The 21,217-nt window shown below is 38.9% G+C and overlaps 1 protein-coding gene across 5 annotated transcripts in view; it reads left to right on the top strand.

Moving 5' to 3' along the window:
• Positions 1-21,217, top strand: part of RPTOR (regulatory associated protein of MTOR complex 1) — a 420,799-nt gene that overhangs the window by 387,660 nt on the left and 11,922 nt on the right. For all 5 annotated transcript variants that reach the window (XM_060688771.2, XM_060688770.2, XM_087887079.1 and 2 more), the window contains 3 exons: positions 7,795-7,901; positions 16,799-16,926; positions 17,695-17,781. In XM_060688771.2, the coding sequence (XP_060544754.2) occupies positions 7,795-7,901; positions 16,799-16,926; positions 17,695-17,781 (322 nt within the window). The remainder of the gene's footprint in view (positions 1-7,794; positions 7,902-16,798; positions 16,927-17,694; positions 17,782-21,217) is intronic.

The raw sequence follows: 21,217 nt of genomic DNA, 5'->3' as shown, positions 1-21,217 counted from the left end.
ACAGTTGTTAAGTGAATCATTGAATTTGTTAAGTTAATAACAGGGTTGTTAAATGAATCTGGTTTCCTCATTGACTTTGCTCGTCAGAAGGTCACAAAAGGGGATCACGTGACCCAGGGGCACTGCAACTGTCATAAATATGAGCCACTTGCTAAGTGTCTGGATTTTGATCACATGACCATGAGAATGCTGCAACGGTCATCATTCTGAAAACAGTCCTAAGTTACTTTTTTCAGTACCATTGTACCTTAGAATGGTCACACAACAAACTGTTGTAAGCCAAGGACTACCTGTATTTAGCAATAGCACTTAGACTTATATACTGCTATACAGGGCTTTACAGCCTCTCTAAGTGATTTACAGAGTCAGAGTCATATTGCCCCGACAATCTGGGTGCTCATTTTACTGATCTCCGAAGGATAGAAAGCTGATCAGGATCAAACTACTGGCCATTGGCAGAGTTAGCCTGCAATACTGCATTCTAACCACTGTGCCACCACGGCGCATTTAAATTCTACAATGGCAGGAAATATGTGATATATTACAAAGTAAAAAAATAATTTACATAAATGAAAAGTTTGCAAAAGAGCACATTCATGGAAGCAGAGAAGAGCGTGACAATCTCTGTTCACACAACTAAACTCTGTGCTTGTACCAATAATAGATGCAACTTCATGTATTCAAATCTTGCTATCTGAATATTGGGAGTGCAATCAGTAAGAGCCAGTTGGGTCTAGTGGTTAAGGCACTAGGCTAGAAACCAGGAGACTTTGTAAAGGTAATAAATGCCAGATACAAATAAACAAACCCAAAGTCTTGTCTCTAACAGAAGAATCTAGACCTTGGAAATAAAGTAACAAACAACTAATTGTTCAGTGGATAAATTGCATGCAAAAATATGGTTTCAAAAGGCTCTGAAGGAGGCCAGCAAAACATCTTGCTCACGTGCCTACCTTACTTACTCTTAACATCCCACTAAAAGTTTGTGTTTCCTTTTTTAACTAAAAAGAAATCAGAGGTCAGCAGTGTACTCATCTTCGGGCTATAAGAAATTTGAGAAGTAAACATGAGTCAATAACATTATATTTTTTTCTATTTAAAAGCCACTAGACACCTCCTTAAATATTAGTTTGCCCTGAAGTGGCCACCTGGCTCCCGGTTGCGTGTGGTTTTCTCTTTATTATGATTTCACAGTCTTCTGTATATGCATGTAATTAGGGAATACTTATCTATGGGTTACTTTCAATGTCTTGTAGATGACTTTGCAAAAAAAATAACATCTGAACATCTCATCTCTTGTGAGAGGTTTTAATCCCTTGCAGTCCTTTAAGGCCAGAGGGAGACTGTGCCATCCTGGTTCTTATCATGTGGCTCCCTCTGGTGGTGAATGATGCAGAAATTGACCAGGCTGTGGTACTGGAGGCTCTTCTGTTTCATCAAAGGACTAAAAGAAAACCCTAATGCTCACTACTTGTTTATAGTCAGAAAGATGCTGCTGTGCCTGGAACTGTGTCCCCTAAGAAGTCAGTGCTATAGTACATTCTGTTTAAACTAAAGCATTGCTTTATTTATCTCTCACATTTCGAGACCTCCTGATTCTAAAACGATTCTTGCAACTGCAAAATAAAAACTGTTGCAGAAATGTTGTGCCCAGAGGGAGGAAATCCACAAAACATCACCCCATCACCTGATGTAAAGGGGTCTGATTGCACACTAATTCAAGTCTTAAAGAGAAGCCCAGTTACTAAGGTTCATTTAAAGGTGTAAAGCGTGTGGGGATCATATGACTCTCCAGAAAGATGTTATTCTTGACCTGAATGCCAAAGTCACAAATAACCAAAACTACTTTTATTGTAGGGTCACAATGACAGAATATTGCAACTCTGAGTATATTTCCCCTTCCCTGCCTTTCTTCCAAAGAGAACAAGGGAGGGTCCAGTCTGAGATGCTTTCTCTAATTCCATTCCTGCTCTGGGCTCAGATTTCTCTTATCTGGCTGTTGCCTTGGCTGCAGCCCTTCCTTTTCTTCCTCAGGGTTATTCTCATAGCTCATTACACGAGGAAAGGTGAAGCACCAGAGAAAGCTAGTGAGGTTTGCCTATCATTGCTCATGCCATCGTATTCTGGACCAGCTGCAGCTTTGAGGTGGTTTTCAGGGGCACTTTCTGTAGAGTACATTGCAGCATTCCACCTTCAAGGGGACTAAAACAGGGGTAACTATAAGGAGGGCCTCCCAGTCCAAGGAAGGATGCAACTGGCATACAAATTGCACCAGTGCAAAGACTTTCATGGACTCAGCTGCCACTTGCACGCCAGGCCTGAGTGGGGCATTGCAAAACATGGAAGATCCCCATAATCAGATGACCAAGGAACCCACAGCTACCCAGCCTTGCTAGACCTGAGTTTGAATCTATTCTGCCCTATACAGACTCCCAGAGCCTGCAGCAATAGTACAAAGCTTGGACATCATCATTTGGCTTGCCGGAGGTCAAGATGAACAATTGAATCTCATCAGCATATTGATGATGACCTCTCCTAGTAGCCTCATAAATAATAAACCAGGACGTGAGAATCTTGGCACCTATGGCCCCATAAATCACAGGCTTTGGACTTTAGTAGCAAGTACTCATGAGAGTAACCATAAGAATGGGCTGCATTTATATCTCATTACCATTTCAAGAAAATCAGGATCCCTTCCCTTTGGTCATTTGAGGATCTATAGAAGAAAATTATTTTAATTGGTACTATTGGACATGAAGTATCAAAATCCAGGCGACCACTAGCAAGTAGTGAAGAAATACCAAGACCTCTGGTTCTGTGTTTCCATATCTAGATTTTACTAGTCCTACTCGGGGCTTCTCACTTCAGTATCTTCTTTATCAAGCAAGATGGTCTGGCTGTATAATGAGAAAGTCAAACAGTCTCCTGTGTAGCTTGTTGAAGGACCCTAACTAAGAAAGAGATTTGTTTTCAGAAACACAGTGGGATGTAATAAATGTAAGCCATGTCTGAGAATTATTTTTCTTCTAGTCATTTGTTGTATTTAGAGTCTTTCCCTTGTGGTTTCTGTTGCTCACCATGAAAAAAAGCAATTAAGAATCCAGAACACACTATTGACAAAGGATAAAACTGGGAAAGATAGAAAAAACAGAACTAAATACAAATATAGACAGATATTTTGGTCATGGTCTGTTACATTTTCAGTGTAACCCCTGAGTTGAATCTCTGCTTCTTTTATTGTTAAAAAAGATAAAAATTATTCTCAGATTTTCAGAATTATGCAACATTTTATATTTACACTGGCATTTGCTTTTTATGTGCTTTTTTTAAAGTAGATTTTTCCACACCAATATGTCTTGCAAGAGTAGACTGCCTCTCCACAGTGTGTGTTCATGAACATTTATTTGTGTGCTACCCATCTCACAGGAGAGAAAAAAATGCTTTATAAATCCCATTTTACAGAGAAAGAGTGGAGAAAGTGAGGCTTCAGCAGGAGTAGATTTTCATTCAATTATTGTCAACGTCAGTAAGGTAAATGACAGAATAAAAACATCATACATCATTCCTGTAAAGAGAAGAGACCAGAATGGCTCTGCAGATCCATGAAACTCCTTAGAAAAGCATCATTATAGTCACTCATAGATACTTTGAAAGCCTGGGAAGGATGCTTCATTTTCAACAACAGAAAAACCTCTATGCTACCTGCAGTTTGACAAGAGCAAACTCTAGTAAACTGTGGCAATGTATTCATTTTGTCTTGATTAACATTCATCAAGAGAAGCCAGAAGCATCTTAGAAAACCCACTTTCATTAGAAAATCTTATAATCTCATAGAAAATCAGGAAAGAAAGTTCTGCCTAAGCAGAAGACGTTAAATTATATTCCAAACAGAATTTATGTCATTCCTGGCACAGAAGAGGCACTACAATAGGAGGATGTTGACTTCAGACTCACTGAAGTCCTAGGCAGCAACCTTCTGTAGCATTCCCAGCCCCAGCATCTTTGGAGGAACTGAACTGCAAAGGAACATTGTCTATCTCTGCTTTCTCAGATTTCTGTGAGTCTGCAAAATAGAATAGAATAGAATTCTTTATTGGCCAACTGTGATTGGACACACAAGGAATTTGTCTTTGGTGCATATGCTCTCTGTGTACATAAAGAAAAAATAAAATATATCCATCAAGAATCATAAGGTACAATACTTAGTGATAGTCATAGGATACTAATAAGCAATCAAATCATACTAGGAAACAATAAAAACAATACAAGTTATAAAGATACAAGCAACATGGATATAGCCATAAGTGGGAAGAGATAGGTGCTAGTAAGGATGAGAAGAGGAATAGTAAGAAGAATAGATGCAGGTTGGGCTGACATCTTTCGTACAACTCCAAGAAGATAGCAAGGCTGGTTATGAGGGATCAGAACACAAGGCTGTCTTTCATTGAGGAATCTCATTGAATTTCATCCTTATCAGAATCTCCTGCATCTAGACATGGGATAAGGTCGCCGAGGTCCTTCCTCTCGCCTCTGCTAACATTTTATTCATTTAATTTGCTTATGCATTAATGCAAAAGCAACCATAGACTCCCAAGCATTTGCAGACTGGGCTACAATTGCAAGTGTAAATGAGCCTTCCTCTAAATGGGAATGATGGGAAAGCTAGCCTATTTAGCATCGCTTAACACAGTGCTGCTTGCTAAAACTGAAATGGCCTCCATCCATCCGGATCTTGCTGGATTTATTTTGTCATGCGGACCATAAACAAGATGACGAACGCAAACTGTTTGGAAAATGCTTATCATTCAAAGTATTTGCTTCATACTCACTTCAGATCTCTTGCATTCTTCCCAGCTGCCAGGGAAGCTAAAGGAATAATCAATTTGGGTGTCCAGATAAAGACCTAAACTGTCAATTTAACTTGTCCTTTCCTTTCTCCTGACTTCTACTTCTTCCATTAGATTCAAAAGCTGTCAGGAGCAAATCAAAGATCAAAGGAAAACCTCCCAGTTCTTCATTTGTCTGTAACAAAATATCCCGGGTGTTAGTGATGGCTCTGGCTACAGAAAGGAAGCAGGATAGAAAGATAAATTTTCTTTATCTTTATTGTCTGAATGTTGAGCGTTCCTATGACCAAAGTCCAAAGGCAACCTGATTTAATCTGGTGACTCTTAGCACCCTCTAACTTCAGGCAGGTCTTCCCGCTGCTGTGGGCACTGGATAGTTGCCTTAGGGCCTCCGGGGAATGAGGGCCATTTTTGATGATGTATTGGCATGTGGACGAGACCATAATCTGCCATGCTGATCCAATGTATGATTTCACTCTGATTTCTATTTTCCCCACTACACTATACATTTGGGAGCTGTTTCAGGTGTCACAGTTAGAAAGCAAATACCAGTGTCTGGTTTGATTTTCTGACAAGAAATGTGGGCCTTTTCTTGATGTGAGAGGGTATATTCTCTTTTGGGCATCCTAATTATAGCTAGTATTTTGCTTTATCTTTCTGAAAATGTCCTGGTGGATGTGATGAAGAGATTAACAGGAAGGGTCTTTGGACACTACTGTGTTGTAGAATTGCAGAAGGTAGACCATTATGAATCATTTCCTCTTCCAACTCCCCTTTTTATGACAACTTGATTTCCTTGCTAAGAAGCTTAACTAGATATGGGAATGGAAACTCAAATTCCCTTGGATTTTGTTGGTTAGAAACCAGAGGGATATTGAACTAATGCAAGACATTCATTTTTTTCTGTGCTTTGAGCCATGTATCTGCACATTGTAACATCAAGTTAACTCTTTGACAATATGAGATATGCATAATCTGTTGGTTTGTTTCACAGGGAACAAAAGACGGTGGATTTCCCACTGCAGTATATTTGAGCAGCATATGAGCAGGCTATAAACTTGAAAGCAAAATATTCACATTAAGCAAGTTGGAGCTCATTATGGGAAATTCCCAGAGGTCAAAGTCATTGAAAACTCCATTTTCCCAGGTTCATGGCTGTTATTGCATATAATGCAGATTCCCTGGGTACCTTTGGTGATGCTGGCTCACTGCTTAGTTCTCACCTTTTACTCTCAGTGTAAATGTCAGTGGGAGGAGAAATAAACCTATTACATAGGAGAAAAGCCTTGCCTGTGAACCTACGTGTAATAGCAGCCCAGGTAGTACCAAAAAGGTGGAGCAGGAATCCTTGTAGCATTCCTGTGCCATATAGAACAGTTTTCTCCAGACTTGTGTTCTTAATTGGCATGTGCTTAATTGTAACTATGATACAATTATTTCAGTCACTTTTATTTGTAAATGTTCTGGGTTCTTTCTTTCTTTTTTTTCCAGCTAGGCCAATTTGTCTAAATTTGATTTGGATGTGGATTTTGGAGCATTCTGCAAAATGCATTCTTTTTTTAGAACTGTGGAATATCTGTGAGCTTCATGTTTCCTTGAAAGCAAAAACGTTGATGCCTGAGAATCAGCTCAGGCTCTGAGTCATAGCATTCAACCAGTAACTCGAAGATACTCTGTGGTATTATGTATTGCAGCAACCTCAGAAATAGAATTTGCTCATTAGCAAGCTTTTACATTTCCCTCTGCACCGGGAGTGTAAATTGTAAAGTAAAATTCACAATGCCAACATGACTGTAGAGACCAAGTCCCCCCCTCCTCCCCAAATTCAAGCTGGACAAAAAAATGAATATGGATAGATCTACAGATACTTTGCCTTTTTATACTCAGAAAGCATAACATTCTGGTTTAAACTCAGCCATTCAAAGTAAACAATTAAATAAATGTTCAATTCAATGTGCCAGGTTCTGTTCTATCAGTTCTGTTCTGTTGAATTAGTGACTGGCTAGGTTCAACTGAAAAAAACCAGTGAACTCTGACAAAAGAGTTTTGACCAGTTTAAATGCAAGATTTACTTTTTATTTTGAGTCAGCGGGGTGTAAGCAGTTAAGGCCGCAGGAGACCATGAGTTCTCATCCTGCCCCAGGTCCTAAGAAAGAGATAATGGCAAACCACTTCCAAAATCTTGCTAATAAAATTGCAGAGATTACTCCAAGCAGTTGCCAGGAATCAACATTGACTCAAAGGCACAAATAAAATAAAAACGACTTACCTTTTATTTAGAAATGACATGCAATATATCTTGCAAATAGGTATTACCGTTTAAAAGGCTAGCGTCTTGTAGGAACCCTAAAGGGGGGGGGGGAATTAAGAAACATTTGGTTTTTCTTTGATTTTTTGCATTATTCTCTGGTTTAATCTTTGTCAATAGCTCGTATGGAAAATAGAAAAATGTTGTTGCTATCTCATTTGTCTACCAAAACAAGGAAAGCCTGTCAAATATTCTGTTGCTCTAATTTTGGACCTGCTTTCCTCTCCCTTCTTTCCTTTGCCACACTGCAGCTCCTTTCCTTTTGACAACTTTCTCATTTTAGGGCTTTGTTCTCTTTCTAGCCTACATTGGTGCAAATCTTTTATATCTAAAATGAGATATAGTCCGACTTAAATTGTCAGCAGGGTTTTGTTTGATAGCTCATTTACCATTCCTGGTACACCACAGCTGAAATCGAATGAGGCAAATGTAAAAGAAACAGATGATGCTTATTGTAGATCCATTTTTATTTGCCCAGTTCCTGGAATCTGCTTGTTTTTCCATAGGATTTTGAGAGCAGCCATTTCATTCTAGCAGAATTCAGAACTGGGAACCAGATATATAGGAGTGTTGACTCTCTTTGGGTCTGCGTATTTGTAAAAAAAATAATGCTGGGTGCTGTGCTTTGTCTTTTCCCAGGAGCAGGAATGGTGGTGGATTGGGAACAAGAAACCGGACTTCTCATGACTTCCGGAGATGTGCGCATCATCCGAATCTGGGATACAGATCGAGAAATGAAAGTGCAGGTAACCCCAGTATCTCTTACTAATCAAAACAGTTTGTGGCCTGTTTTCAGTACCATAAAAGCAGGAGAAGTATGTGAAGTGAAGCTGTTCCATGTTACCTGTTCAATATGATTATAATAGAGCTGGAAGGGGTTTTTTTGTTTTGTTTTGTTTTGTTTTTTGCTTTAATTTATGTGCCGCCCTTCTCCGGAGACTCAGGGCGGCTTACAATGCGTTTAGCAATAGCCTTCATACTTTTGTATATTTATACAAAGACAGCTTATTGCCACCACAATCTGGGTCCTCATTTCACCTACCTTTGAAAGGATGGAAGGCTGAGTCAACCTTGAGCCTGGTGAGATTTGAACTTGCAGTAATTGCAAGCAGCAGATGTTAATCTGTTAATAACAGTGCTTTAGTCCACTGTACTACAGGCTCTGGTTAGAGAGCCTGGTTAGAGAGCCTGTAGTACTGTAATTCCCAAGTTAGATTTGGGAAGTTATGGGAATGGGACGTATGTATCTGGTTGATGTGCCTGTGGTGACCAACCTCAGACAATTATGATCTCTACTTGGTGAAGGCAGTGCTTCTTGAAACAGCATCACTGCCTGTGTGCATTGAGTGTACATGGGCAAGAAGCACATACTCTTTCACGTACAGCACACCCAGCCACAGGGGATTTGTTTGTTTGTTTGTTTGTTTGTTTACTTATTTATTGAAATGATATCTCCGCCTATTCGCACATGGTGACTCAAGGCGGCTTACAGAATATAATGTGGGTCTTGGCCTGCCTACTAGCAGCTGTTACTAGTCTAAGGATTTCTTTCTTTATCATTGGCCCCTGGAGCACCACACCACCTCCCTTCTAACCGAGCATGCTCAGAGACTGCAAAACACGGAAAGGTCAGCAAGGGGAGGATTGGTGAGCTTCTGCCCATTGATGGGATGCCTAGACAGAGAAACACACTTAAGAAGCCAATCCAGTCATTTTGCAGCAATATTCTAACCAATTGCGCAGATCCTGTCAACTGGGCTAAGCTCCTCCTCCTCCTCCTCCTCCTCCTCCTCCTCCTCCTCCTCACCATGGCTATACCTCACTCTGAAACCACACATACACACCCCACATTTATTTTTGCCATTTTTCATTATTGTTTTCGGAATTAGAAATGCCAGCAAGCAGCAAGAAGGGCCGAGTGTACTCACTGGTGCGCTTTCCTGATACACAACACATTTTTGGAGCTTCTTTTATCCAGAAATTGCCCTACATGGTAATTATCATCTCCCTCGCCTTTCCTACACCTGTTTAGAGCTTTCCACAAATCAATATTTTTCTTTTATCTGCAGCCTGAAGAGCCAATTCTACCACAAACGGAGTTGCTCTGCGCTTCTTGTTATAGGCACCAAGAATAGGAAAGAAATGTATCCATTCCAATATTCTTGATATTTCCTTATCCACACTATCCTATTCCTCACTCTTGCAAAAAGTAGACCTGTTTACATCAATTGCCATAAAACCAAATCTTTTCTTCAGATATACACATTTCTGTATAAGCTACTGCGAGAAATAAACTTTAGTCACTTTTAAATAATATTTTTATTAAAGTTTACAAATACTTATTTGCTGTTGTATACCATTCAGAAGCATCTCTTGTGAGATGGGTGACTATATAAATATGATTGATAAATAAATAAAATATAAAAATGAATACAAACCAGGAGTAATATAAAAAAAGAAAAAGTGCAGTGAAAAAGAAAAATATATAATAAAAAATAAAACTGTATAAAGAAATTACTCCTTTCTTCTTCCAGATAAGTACAAATAACATTAGTAATTTATCATGTTCTCTGATATTTCAGTAAAATATTTATTCTTCCCATATCTCATGTCATATTAATAGATGAATTATAGTCTTGTCATTCTAACCAGCAGAAGTTTATTAAGAGCTATAATAGCATGTATAACATGAATATTATCCATGCATAATAACATGTATATTTTAACCTTAATCAAATAAATCCACTTTATATTCCTTCTGTTAACTTTAAAAAAGCTTGATCTTTAATCCCTTCGAATAATGTCCCACAAGTAGGGATTCTAGGCTGATCCCTCTTTTAACTCTTCTCCCAGGTTCTGCTCACAACGTTCTAGTTACCTTTTTGCTGTTAATTCAAAAATAAAAATAAAAAATCTTTGTAAACTCCTTAAATGTGCATGAAGCATTTTCCAATCAAGGATAGAAGGAAACTCACCCACTGTAATGAAACTTGCTCTTTTGAAGGACCTTAACAATCAAAAAACCATTAACAAACAATTTCCTAAGGTCATCAAGAGAGAAAGTATCTGTTTGAAGACTGCAGCTTAGGCAAGATGACCTTCCCACAGTCCTCAAACTCTAAAGCCCAAACTGTCGACCACTATCTTATGATCTCCTCATGGGGAACCTCTGAATGGAGCAGGGGTCTCCGACCTTGGCAACTTTAAAACTTGTGGACTTCAACAAAGTGCAAAGCTGGCTGAGAAACTCTGGTAGTTGAAGTCCACAAGTCTTAAAGTTGCCAAGGTTGGAGACCCCTGGAATGGAGCATTTGTGGGCAGTTCTTGCTCCAGAGAGGAATTCCAAGGAGTTGGAATTCTCCTTTACTCGATGGTCTTTGTGTTACTTTCCAAAGTACCATCTTCAGTCCACTGTTGCTTCCTGGAGATCTGCCAGAAAAATAAAGTGTGATCTCCGAAGGTTTTGGAAATTAATTCTGTCTGGCTGATAGTAATTACAACACTTTGACCCAGCAATGCAATTCAACTAAGACCATGCTAATTTTAATTATTTTCAAATAGAATTTAATCTTTGTAAATTAGAGAACATCAGAAATCAGGACAAATGAAAATATTTTAAATGAGGGTGATTATTAATTATACAAAAGGCTTCCAACAGTGCTTCATAAACTCAAACCTGAATCATTCAGCAGCATCTGGCATAGCAGAACTGTAGAAATCAAATGTGGAAATGTTGGTACCTGTTGCTAACCCCACAGATTTATATACATAAAATGTGGGTACTATTTTTTCAGGCTATCCATTATGATGACCATGAAAAAAGATAACATCCTTCATCATTTAGGTCATTGGTTTATCTTTTTAGTGCCTATTAAATCTTATTTGAATTATTCCATACCTCAGCTGATTTATCAGATGTTTTGCTAAGGGTTGTGATCTGCATCTACAAAGTAAGTAGATAGATTAATAGATTAACAGAGTTGGAAGGGACCTTATAGGTCATCTAGTCCAACCCCCCGCTCAAGCAGGAGACCCTATACCATTTCTGACAAATGGCAGTCCAGTCTTTTCTCCCACAGCTTCCAAAGGCTCCACAACTTCCAAAGGCAAGCTGTTCCATTGGTTGATTGTTCTCACTGTCAGAAAGTTCCTTTTCATTTCTAGGCTGAATCTCTCCTTGGTCAATTTCCATCCATTATTCCTTGTCTAGCCTTCTGGTGCTTTGGAAAACAGCTTGACCCCCTCCTCTCTGGCAGCCCCTCAAATATTGGACAACTGCTATCATGTCTCCCTTGGTCCTTCTCTTCACTAGACTAGCCATGCCCAGTTCATGTAACTGTTCTTCATATGTTTTAGCCTCCAGTCCCCTAATCATCCTGGTTGCTCTCCTCTGCCCTTTTTCTAGAGTCTCAACATCTATTTTATAGTGTGGTGACCAAAACTGGATGCAGTACTCTAGGTGTGGTCTTACTAGGGCTTTATAGGTATTAGTACCTCATTTGATCTTGATTGTATCCCTCTGTTTTGCCCCAGAAGCTAATAGGAACTAGCACAGCTGCATGGTTAAACCAGAACAGACCATAGTTAAGAAACTTCTTGTTCCTGAGTAACTCACTGCCCAGATTGTGGGATGAGAAAATTATTCCTGTTGGCTTCTGATTTTTGCTGAACTGGCAATGCAATCCCAGTAAGTTCCTTTCTTTCTGCAAAGCCAAAGCTCAACAGAGAATAAGCCTTAGCGTCTCCTCATCTGGTAAATTATACACTAATAGGAAAAATAAAGAATAGTGGCCTAGAGTAGCCTCACGGCAAGATAGGCAGCATATAAATTTAACAAATAAATAAAGCACCAGCGCCCCATTGGTAACTGCCAGTTTAGGCCACTGCCATATAAGATCTGCTTAGAAGATGCTGCTTTTCTTCATGATTTCTGTTATAGAAAATTTTATCTTTCTCTCTCCCCCTCACGGCACTGACGGATAGTTGTCAAATGCTGTCTACATATAAGAACATATATTTGAGTCGTGAATCCGTATTAGCTATAGCAGGTGAAGAATGGAGTGGGTAGCAGACTATAGCAGTGAGCCACTCGGCAATGTTATTTTCCATGTAACCTACACATTTGCTGACTCACCTAGGTATTTCTTCCTGTATCACCTTTGGACCAGTTGCTTAACGTGGCATGTTCTGGATAGGATTCTAATCTGGACTGCAATCTGGAATGAGGGTGTTTCATAAAGAGCACTACAGTTACTTCCCAACACCCTGAGATATGGGGAGGGGGGCGGGGGTGTCTCTTAATTTGGAAGTCAGAGCCTTTGTCCTGCGAGAAGCCCTCTATGCAACTCTAGCATCTCAGTTGAAACCTGGCCGTTCCTTGATAGTTGTCTCCAGCAAACTGTTAAATAATTTTTAATTGAGTAAATACAAACATAGCCGTGATTAAAAATAGAAAGGAGGTATTAAATTCGCTAAGCACCATTCTGCAGAGCTGAGTCTGACTATTGCTCAGTTCTACGGCTGCTTAACTCTACCTTGTTTTCTTTCTTAACAGCTGTGCTCTTATTATTCCAAGCAAATCTTTTGTCTGTAGTGGGAAAAAAATGCTCCAGCTTTAGATTAACATTAACATTGTTGAGTGTCTTTCCAACAATATCCCAGCTTTGCTCTTTGCATTTATTACCTTTCAAAGGTATTCTTTAAAAAAGAAAAAAAAACCCATAGCCCTGACTTTCTGTGTAAGCCATTTTCTGCAGAACGGCAACATATGAAGCTCAGATTCCTCTAGCAGCCCATGAAGGCTTCCATGTTCTCCTCTGCCCTTAAACATGGCCTTGCACCTGTTTTTTAATTACCTTTTTATTTAAAGCATTCCTCATAAAAGCAGGAAGAACATCCTTGCCTGGGAGAAGTCATAAAGCATTATAAAAACTACCCACTCCAAAGTTAGGAGCTTGACAGAGGGAAGCAAAACATTTTCTGGGAAAGTCCTTTTTTTTCTTTCTGGAGGAAATAAGGGGCTTTGGAGTTCAATATCCTTTATAGACTCCTGTAATCTTGTAAAATGCCATGCAGTCATGGTGAAATAAAAAAAAAGTTAGCAGCGGACACAATTCTCTTTGGAGGGCTATCATTGTAAGTGAGTCACCTTAGCAGGTCATCAATCACTCTTTAAGGCTCAAGAAATAGTGACTGTCAAAGAGGCTTATTTCTTGGATACTCAGGTCCTTGTTTCAGGACTGATATCTTCCTGTAAGATGCTCCATCTACTCTTCCATTGTGGTTGGGTTTCCTTCTTATGCCACTTTGCTGTCAGCATTGAGCAAGTGTAGATTGCCTTTAACTTTCTGTATAACTGCTGTGGAACAAAACTGAGTGGGAAAAAAGGGACATCTCCGAGACATTTATTTGACTTACAAGATTTTTTTATTAAACTCACCCCTTTGAAATGAAAAGCTGTTTCCCCTATTTGTTGCAAGGCAGGACTGGGTCGGTGGATGTGTTGAGCCACTGTCTGAATACACATATGAAGAAACTGATGGACTCTGAAGTCCCCTCACATATATTAAAGTCCTTTTTGGACATAAGTGCCTCAAAACAAAAATGAGAGTCAATCTAACTTTCACAATTTTCTGCATGATTGTATATTGGAAGTCACCCCAATGTCTTTTTCAGAACAAACACCACAGGTTACAAAGTAATTTGTGGAATACCCCTGCAGCATCTTTTGATTTTCTTTTGTTATGCTGTGCTTTAATGTTGCCCACATCTGAATTACAACAGCACTTGTCGTTTGCTTCTGGAAAAGAGGCCAGCAGCAATAACTTGGTAAACTGCACTAAGGTAAAATAACACGGCTCATAAAAACCAAGAGAGTCCCACAGCACTAAGATGCTTGTTATGTTATGGCATGTACTTCAGGGGAAAACAGTTGAATGCTCCTGTTGTTGAACTCTTTTACTATCTCCAGTGGAAGTGGGTAACAAATTACCTTTCCGATTAAAAATTGCTCAAGACAAATGCATACTTAAGTAACAAAGGCACATGATACAAATAACAAGAAAAATAATTGTGCAATCAATCAGCATAAATAAATTTGGAAAGTTATAATAAAGGGGAAAGATGTTATTAATCAGCAAAAGGAGAATAATGGGGAAGCTTGATTGTACAGGTACTATTAAACCCATAACAGCCACTCAAAACCACAAAGCCTAGATTCTGAGTCTTTTTAATCAGATTTACTGTATTAAAAGGTGGAATAGGTTGCAGAATCTTGAAACTGGATACATGTATTTGTGTGTATGTAACTTTCACAAGTCCCTGCCTAGGCCTAAAAACCATCTTTTTCATTGAATCTTCAGGCCTGCCACCTGCAGCTTTCTTGACAAGGTTTTTGGGAAGTGGTTTGCCAACTCCTCCCTAGAATTGAGAGAAAGTGGCTGGTCCATGGTCACCCAACTGGCTTTGTATCTATGGCGAGACTAGAACTCACAGTCTCCTGGTCTCTAGCTTCATACCTGTAGATGTTCCAGCCTTATAATGTTTTTCAAACCACTTTTTTTTTTCAAAATTCTGAGAAATCTATAATATGGGTACTTTCCTCTCCCCCAAAAAGGCCATATCTAGGGTGACCTGTCCATGTTGCTTAATTAAACAGTCATCTAGGGCCCCAAGTTAAATAGGGCATCAGATGTTAAAGAAAAAAAAAATTAAATGAATATTTACCCCTTTTTGAAAACAAAATCTTCTCCCTAGATCTGCTGTTAGATTTGGGATTGCTGAATTAAGGGATTTCAGGGTGGTAAAGGGGGAGTTGTGTGATTTATCTAGAACCTTAGTTTCTGGAACATCCCCTGTGGCAGGGATGAACAAAACTTTTGGACCTTAGGGCCACGTGTGACACTAGCCAGTAACTTTAATTTGATGTATATTTGCAGGTGTACACTAGAGATTCCAGGGGCATTTATTGCAGCAAGACAAACTAACAGAATCTTGAATCATAGACAATCTTGTCTTGTCTATGTCTCTCTCTTTGTCCTATCCTAACTAAACAAACTCAAGGTTGGGTTATTTTTATTTTTTTCCCCTCTTTCTCAGCCCTATAATATTTTCTACAAAATAATTATTTCCTCCCCTATTAAGTGCAGACTTGCTCATACCTTTCCTATCCCCAGATCAGCTCTTATTTCCTTTATAGCTACCATCAATTAGCAATGCGGAAAACATGGTTCTTTTCATGTTTCATGTTTAGGATTGCTAAAGTGAGCTTAAATCTACAAATACATAAACACACAGAGTGATAGCTGTCTAGCATGGTGAAGTTTGTATGGGAGAAGGCCCTCCTTAAGAAAGGCAAATTGAGCATTCTCAAGGGTCAGCAGACTCAGCCAGGTGCTGGGCATGTCCATGATACAACTACTGGATAAAACTTGGGATCTATCATTGTCTGGCTGTTGCAAATGTCAGTAATAATAATGAAAACAGCTTACTGTGGTGGCCATTATATATAGGAAAATCTTTAGATCAAATTGGCTCATCTTTACCCTGTGCCATACCATGGTTGTGCATTTGTTTATAAAATTCCACCACAATTGATAAGATATGAGGGCAATATGAGAATCCTCCTGTGAATGCCGAAGATTTATATTGTGCTCCCTTGGGATGGTCTCCAAATGGTACTATTAACATATAGAAAATATGTTTTTAGACAAGATGTTCTGGCATATGTTTGAGAAAGGCAAAAGTAAAAAAGTCATACAGAGTAGTACACTGAGTTTTTTTAGGTTAGCTCCTGAATGTCATTGCTTCCCTCTCCCTCCCTCTCCCTCTCTCTCTCTCTCTCTCTCTCCCTCCCTCCCTCTCCATCTCCCTCTCCCTCTCCCTCTCCCTCTCACCCCCCACTCCCTAGATATTATATGGGAAATTACTTTTTCTTGACATTGTATCAGTATCAAATCACTCAGTTTAAAATATTGGACCAAACTGCACATACATACATATCCACAAGTATAAAGTAAAACAAGTACTGTTTTAGTGACATGGCATCTGGGCTGAATTAGTCTAATATGCTCTGTGGGTTGCCTTCTAAAATAATTTGAAAACATCAACTGGTGCAAATTATTGACCACTTTATTGTTTTAAGTGCCTGAAATATTTGACATACATATTTTACAAATTCCACTGGTTGCATTTCAAGACCCAAGCAGAATGCATGTATTGACCTTTAAAGTTATAAACAGCCTAGGATTGAATGGTTCGAAGAATTGCCATCACCTATTAGTGTATCCACACAGAAAGATTAATATCTGAGGCCCTAATGTTGCATTACAGTAACTGGTACAATATTGTACCATTAATAAGAACAATTACATTAGCAGTAATCCCTCATGTGTGGATTCTATCCCACTCAAGATTTGTCAAGCTTGAAATGGGAGATAAATCCTATATTATGCTCTGCCTCTTTTTAAAATATTTTCATCATGATGCTATATTTATGACATTGTTTAGCTGTGATTCTTTTTTAATTATCTTCTGTGAATTTGCATGTTTGCATCTGCTTTAAGAGACAGCCTATGCTTTTTGAACTAAATAAAATATATGGCCAGCATGTTTTCAGTTTTGAATTGCTATTTTAATGTTTTAGGATATTCCCACGGGGGCTGACAGCTGTGTCACCAGTCTGTCCTGTGATTCTCATCGTTCGCTTATTGTAGCAGGGCTTGGAGATGGCTCCATTCGGGTTTATGACCGACGGATGGCTCTGAGTGAATGGTAAGACAGTCACCTCATTCCTCCCATCAACAAGGGAACTTTGTTCTGAGTCTACTGGTGGGCTGAGGGGCTAGGCATGAAGTAGGAGCACTTGCTACAGCAGTGTTCCACAGGTTACCATCAGTTGGAAAGATTATTTTCCTCTTCGCCCTTTCCATATACATCTTAAGCTTGAATGAATTTTAAACAACATACAGTAGGCCTTCCTGTAGGATGGATGGATGGATGGATGGATGGATGGATGGATGGATGGGAGAGAGGAAAGGGAAGGAAGGAAGGAAGGAAGGAAGGAAGGAAGGAAGGAAGGAAGGAAGGAAGGAAGGAAGGAAGGAAGGACCTAGAAACAAATGCTGTGAGTGCAGTTTTTTTAACAAAAAATCTTTTTGTCAACATAAAAGATAGTGCAATGTTATGTGAATTTTGCCTGAAATAAACATGAAATAAATTACTGCTGGCATTAAATGACAGATAAGCTCCTATTACTTTATTGTGCAAGGCAGGGTTTAAATCACATACACACAGGGCACAGTCGCTGCCTATCTTTTCTCCTGATTTTCTCTTTTGTTGCACCTGTCAAGCCCAATACATAGCCTGCTGAAATGAGCAACTGAAGGAAGAAGGGTGCCTTAATGTGCCAGCTCTCCTTCAGTGTCTTATAACTTCACTTCCGTGGTCAAGCCATCCCAGGAAGCAGATGGTTCTCCTTGTAAGCAGCTTCAGGTTTTTCTCCAGCATCTTATTTTCAGAATTTCTCCTTTTCACTTGTAGCCGTGTGATGACCTATCGAGAGCATACAGCTTGGGTGGTGAAGGCATATTTGCAGAAACATCCTGAAGGCAACATCATGAGTGTCAGGTAAAAAAAAAAATGGAGTAAATGAAAAGGAACAAGAACCTCTGAATATTTATGTGACATTTTCCTGCTAAAACATTACTTTGGGCACTCTTGTTTGAAAAGCTGTCTCCAGTATTTAAACAGCAATGAGATTTGAGCTCTTTATGTTGACATTTCTATCCACCAATTAACTCGTGATTCGAACCTGGAGTAGCAAAAGGAAAGCCTTGTTCCTGAGGGCAATGTTTTTTTGAAGATTGGTTAGAACAAAGTCTGCTCACAGTAATTGACAAAATTGTACAGCTCTGCAGCTAATTATTAGTCTTATTTAAGATTAGAGAGCCAAATTACAGGTAGCCCTCAACTTAAAACAATTGAGCCCAAAATTTCTGTTGCTAAGTGAGACAGTTGTTAAGTGAGTTTTACCCCATTTGACAGCCTTTCTTGCCACAGTTGTTAAGTGAATTGCTGGAGTTGTTGTAGTAGTAAGATGGTGGTTAAGTGAATCTGGCTTCCCCATTGCCTGTCAAAAAGTCGCAAAAGGTGACCACGTGACCCCAGGACACTGCATCTGTCATAAATATGAGTCGGTCAAGTTTCCAAATTTTGATCATGTGACCATGGGGATGCTGCAACAGTCCTAAGTGTGGAAAACAATCCTGAGTCACTTTTTCCAGTGCTGTTGTAACTTTGACCGGTCACTAAATGAAATGTTGTAAGTCAAGAACTAGGTGTATACAGGGAGGACAGCAGTATTTGTAAGAGGGAGCATCTAAATCCAAGAGAAAAGACTTTCCAGTTGAACCTTTGGACTCCCACAGGACAGAAACATGAGTATTGCAATTGATAAATCTGGAAATGGGGCCCAGTTTTTGGCCTGCTTTCTTTATCCTTAGGAATAAAGGATGAGGAAGAAATCTGAGCTGACAGCTCTCATTTTGAAAACTGTAAAAGGGATAATCCTCCACTTCGGATTTTTTTTCTGATGCTGAAGCAAAAGGGAAGAATTGGGTAACTAGCCAAAAGAAGTAATTTGTTCATTAGATCTGTAACTTCCCTTTTTTTCAAGAACCAAGGCAACAGACTGAGTTCTTCCTCCAATGGTTTCCCCCCCCCAAAAGTAACCTAACTGTGAGATAGGTTGGATTGACAGAGAGAGATGTCTGCCAGTTGACCTTCCATGGCAGAATGTGCCCTTGAACCTCATTCCTAGTCCTTTATCTTAACTACTAGCTCACATTGGCACTCACAAATCTTTTGGTAGCAAGAAAGGAAACTTAAAAAAGAAACAGTGGGAAAGATTTCATTGCATGTTCTGAGTTTATAGCTATGTGAAATTATTTCCCCATCTAGCAAATTTTTGTGCATAAATCCATTTCTTATTCTCAATAAATGTGATGTGAGAGCACACTCTCTATTAAGTGCTCCATTCATGGAACAGCAGAATATAAATTATTGCCTCTATATTGCCATTTGTTTTTTTAGAGAGGTTCTTCTTCGGGTTAAGAAAGCATATAAATTCTCTGTGATGTAATACTTCGTCACAACTGCTATTGGGCAGCAAATTCTGTCATCTTTATTTTCCCTAGGAATGAAGTAAAGTACTTTAATTTGCAGGATGTGAAGCTCTGTGTGATTGTTTCCTTTTTAGGAATATAATTTTATTAAGAATTTTGATTATGATAGTAAAAACTAATATGAACTAAACTTCCAGAAAGAGATAAGAATAGAAAAAAATAATAAAAACTGCAGGAAAAAGAAAGAAATAAGTAAAAGAAAAGAATGTAATAAAAAGAAAGGACATATACAATAGAACCTCTGGTCACGACCATAATTCGTTCCATAACTTTGGTCGCAAACCGATTTGGTTGTGACCTAAACTAATTTTGGAAATTTGGCACTTACAAAAAAATGCATGGAAGGGGAAATAGGCCATGCAAAAGAAATTGTGAATTTTTTGGTCGGAACCCAATTTGGTCGTGGTCAGAAGCGTTTGTGATCAGAGGTTCTACTGTATAAAGAAGTGACTTCTAACCTTCATCACAATAAGTATTAAAAAAAATAATAACTCTTCACACTTTATAAGGTTACAAATAGATATCTCTTCATCCCATATCCCATCCCTTAATAAGAAAATCCATGAAGCTTCAATATTTCCATCCTGGGGTCAGCAAAAACTCCATAAAAGTCCAAAACTTAGTGAAAAAAAGTTTTCTTTTAACATGATCAAATAAACTAACTTTATATTACTTCCTTTTACTTATAATAGTAATTTAATTCAATCAAATATTGTTGTAGGATTTGATTTCTCTTCAGTTCTTCTTTATCCCATCACACAGATTTTCTTCCAAGTTTTATCAGGCCTCTTTTGTAGTTCCAATAAGAAATCTTATTACAAACTATTTTATTGGTTTATAATTTGTATTTTTCTTTTAATTTTTAAAACTTCAGCCAGTTTCTATTGTATATCTAGTAAAACGTACTTTTGGATGTCATCTGATCTATACTTTCTATACTTTCTCTGTCTTCATAGATAAAATTTGTTCCACACCTGTCATTCCTTCATTAAGAGCTTTTGGACATAGTGTATCCATAGATGCAGATATCATTACAAACATTACTGACAATGTTTGTTTGTTTGTTTATAAAATTTATAAGCCATCCATCTTACCTCAAGGTAACTCTGGACAGCTTACAATCATAAAAGATAAAAAGTTTTATTTATGTTTTAATTTATTTAAATTCACAGCCCAATTAAAAGATGGGGAGGGCGGGAGCAGAATGTGAGGGGAGGTGGGATCTGTTGTTAATCAATCAACCGCTTCCATGATAGCAAGCAAGTAAAAAAAGTGGCGAAGAATGAAGCAAGGCGGGGGTAGTGGAGGACGAAGCAAGGCAGGGGGTGCAGAGTTGCCCCACCCGCAGCCATCCAGAGCACATTTAGGCAATCTCTCATCTTCTCTTTATCCAGGGAAGTTTCAAGGAACTGGTCTACTCACCAGTTAGTTCCTTGGTCTTTGCCATGGTCATCAGCTCTGCTTTTGCAGAGACATCTTCAGTTCACCATACCTCCCCTAGAAATCCCTGTGTGGTTCCCTCAAGCCTTGATTCTGAATTAACCCCCACAGGCAGCCCCACAGGCAGCCCAATAGCCAGATGCTATTGGATAAGCATCAGAATTTTCAGCAATAGCATATCCCATTCAGATTCAGAAGGGACTCAAATCTTCCTTGGAACAACAGAGTATGTGTTGACTCCCATATAACTTTCCTATTATCTTCAGTAACATGCTGTTCAGTTTGTTTTGCCAAAAGAGAAGGCAATTCAGGCATGCCGTGAAGGATTTTGATACAGCAAATTTCCTGAAGCTAAGAAGACCTCAGGCTAATTGGTATATAGAAGGGAAAGAACGTAAGCTTTGTGAATATATATTGAATTGGATGCCCCAGAGGAAAGG

This window comes from Pantherophis guttatus, chromosome 2 (genome assembly GCF_059756535.1).
Source record: "Pantherophis guttatus breed Tessera chromosome 2, ASM5975653v1, whole genome shotgun sequence".
Lineage (NCBI taxonomy): Eukaryota > Metazoa > Chordata > Lepidosauria > Squamata > Colubridae > Pantherophis > Pantherophis guttatus.
Note: the sequence above shows the minus strand (reverse complement) of the source record. Positions and strands in the feature narration are given on the sequence as shown.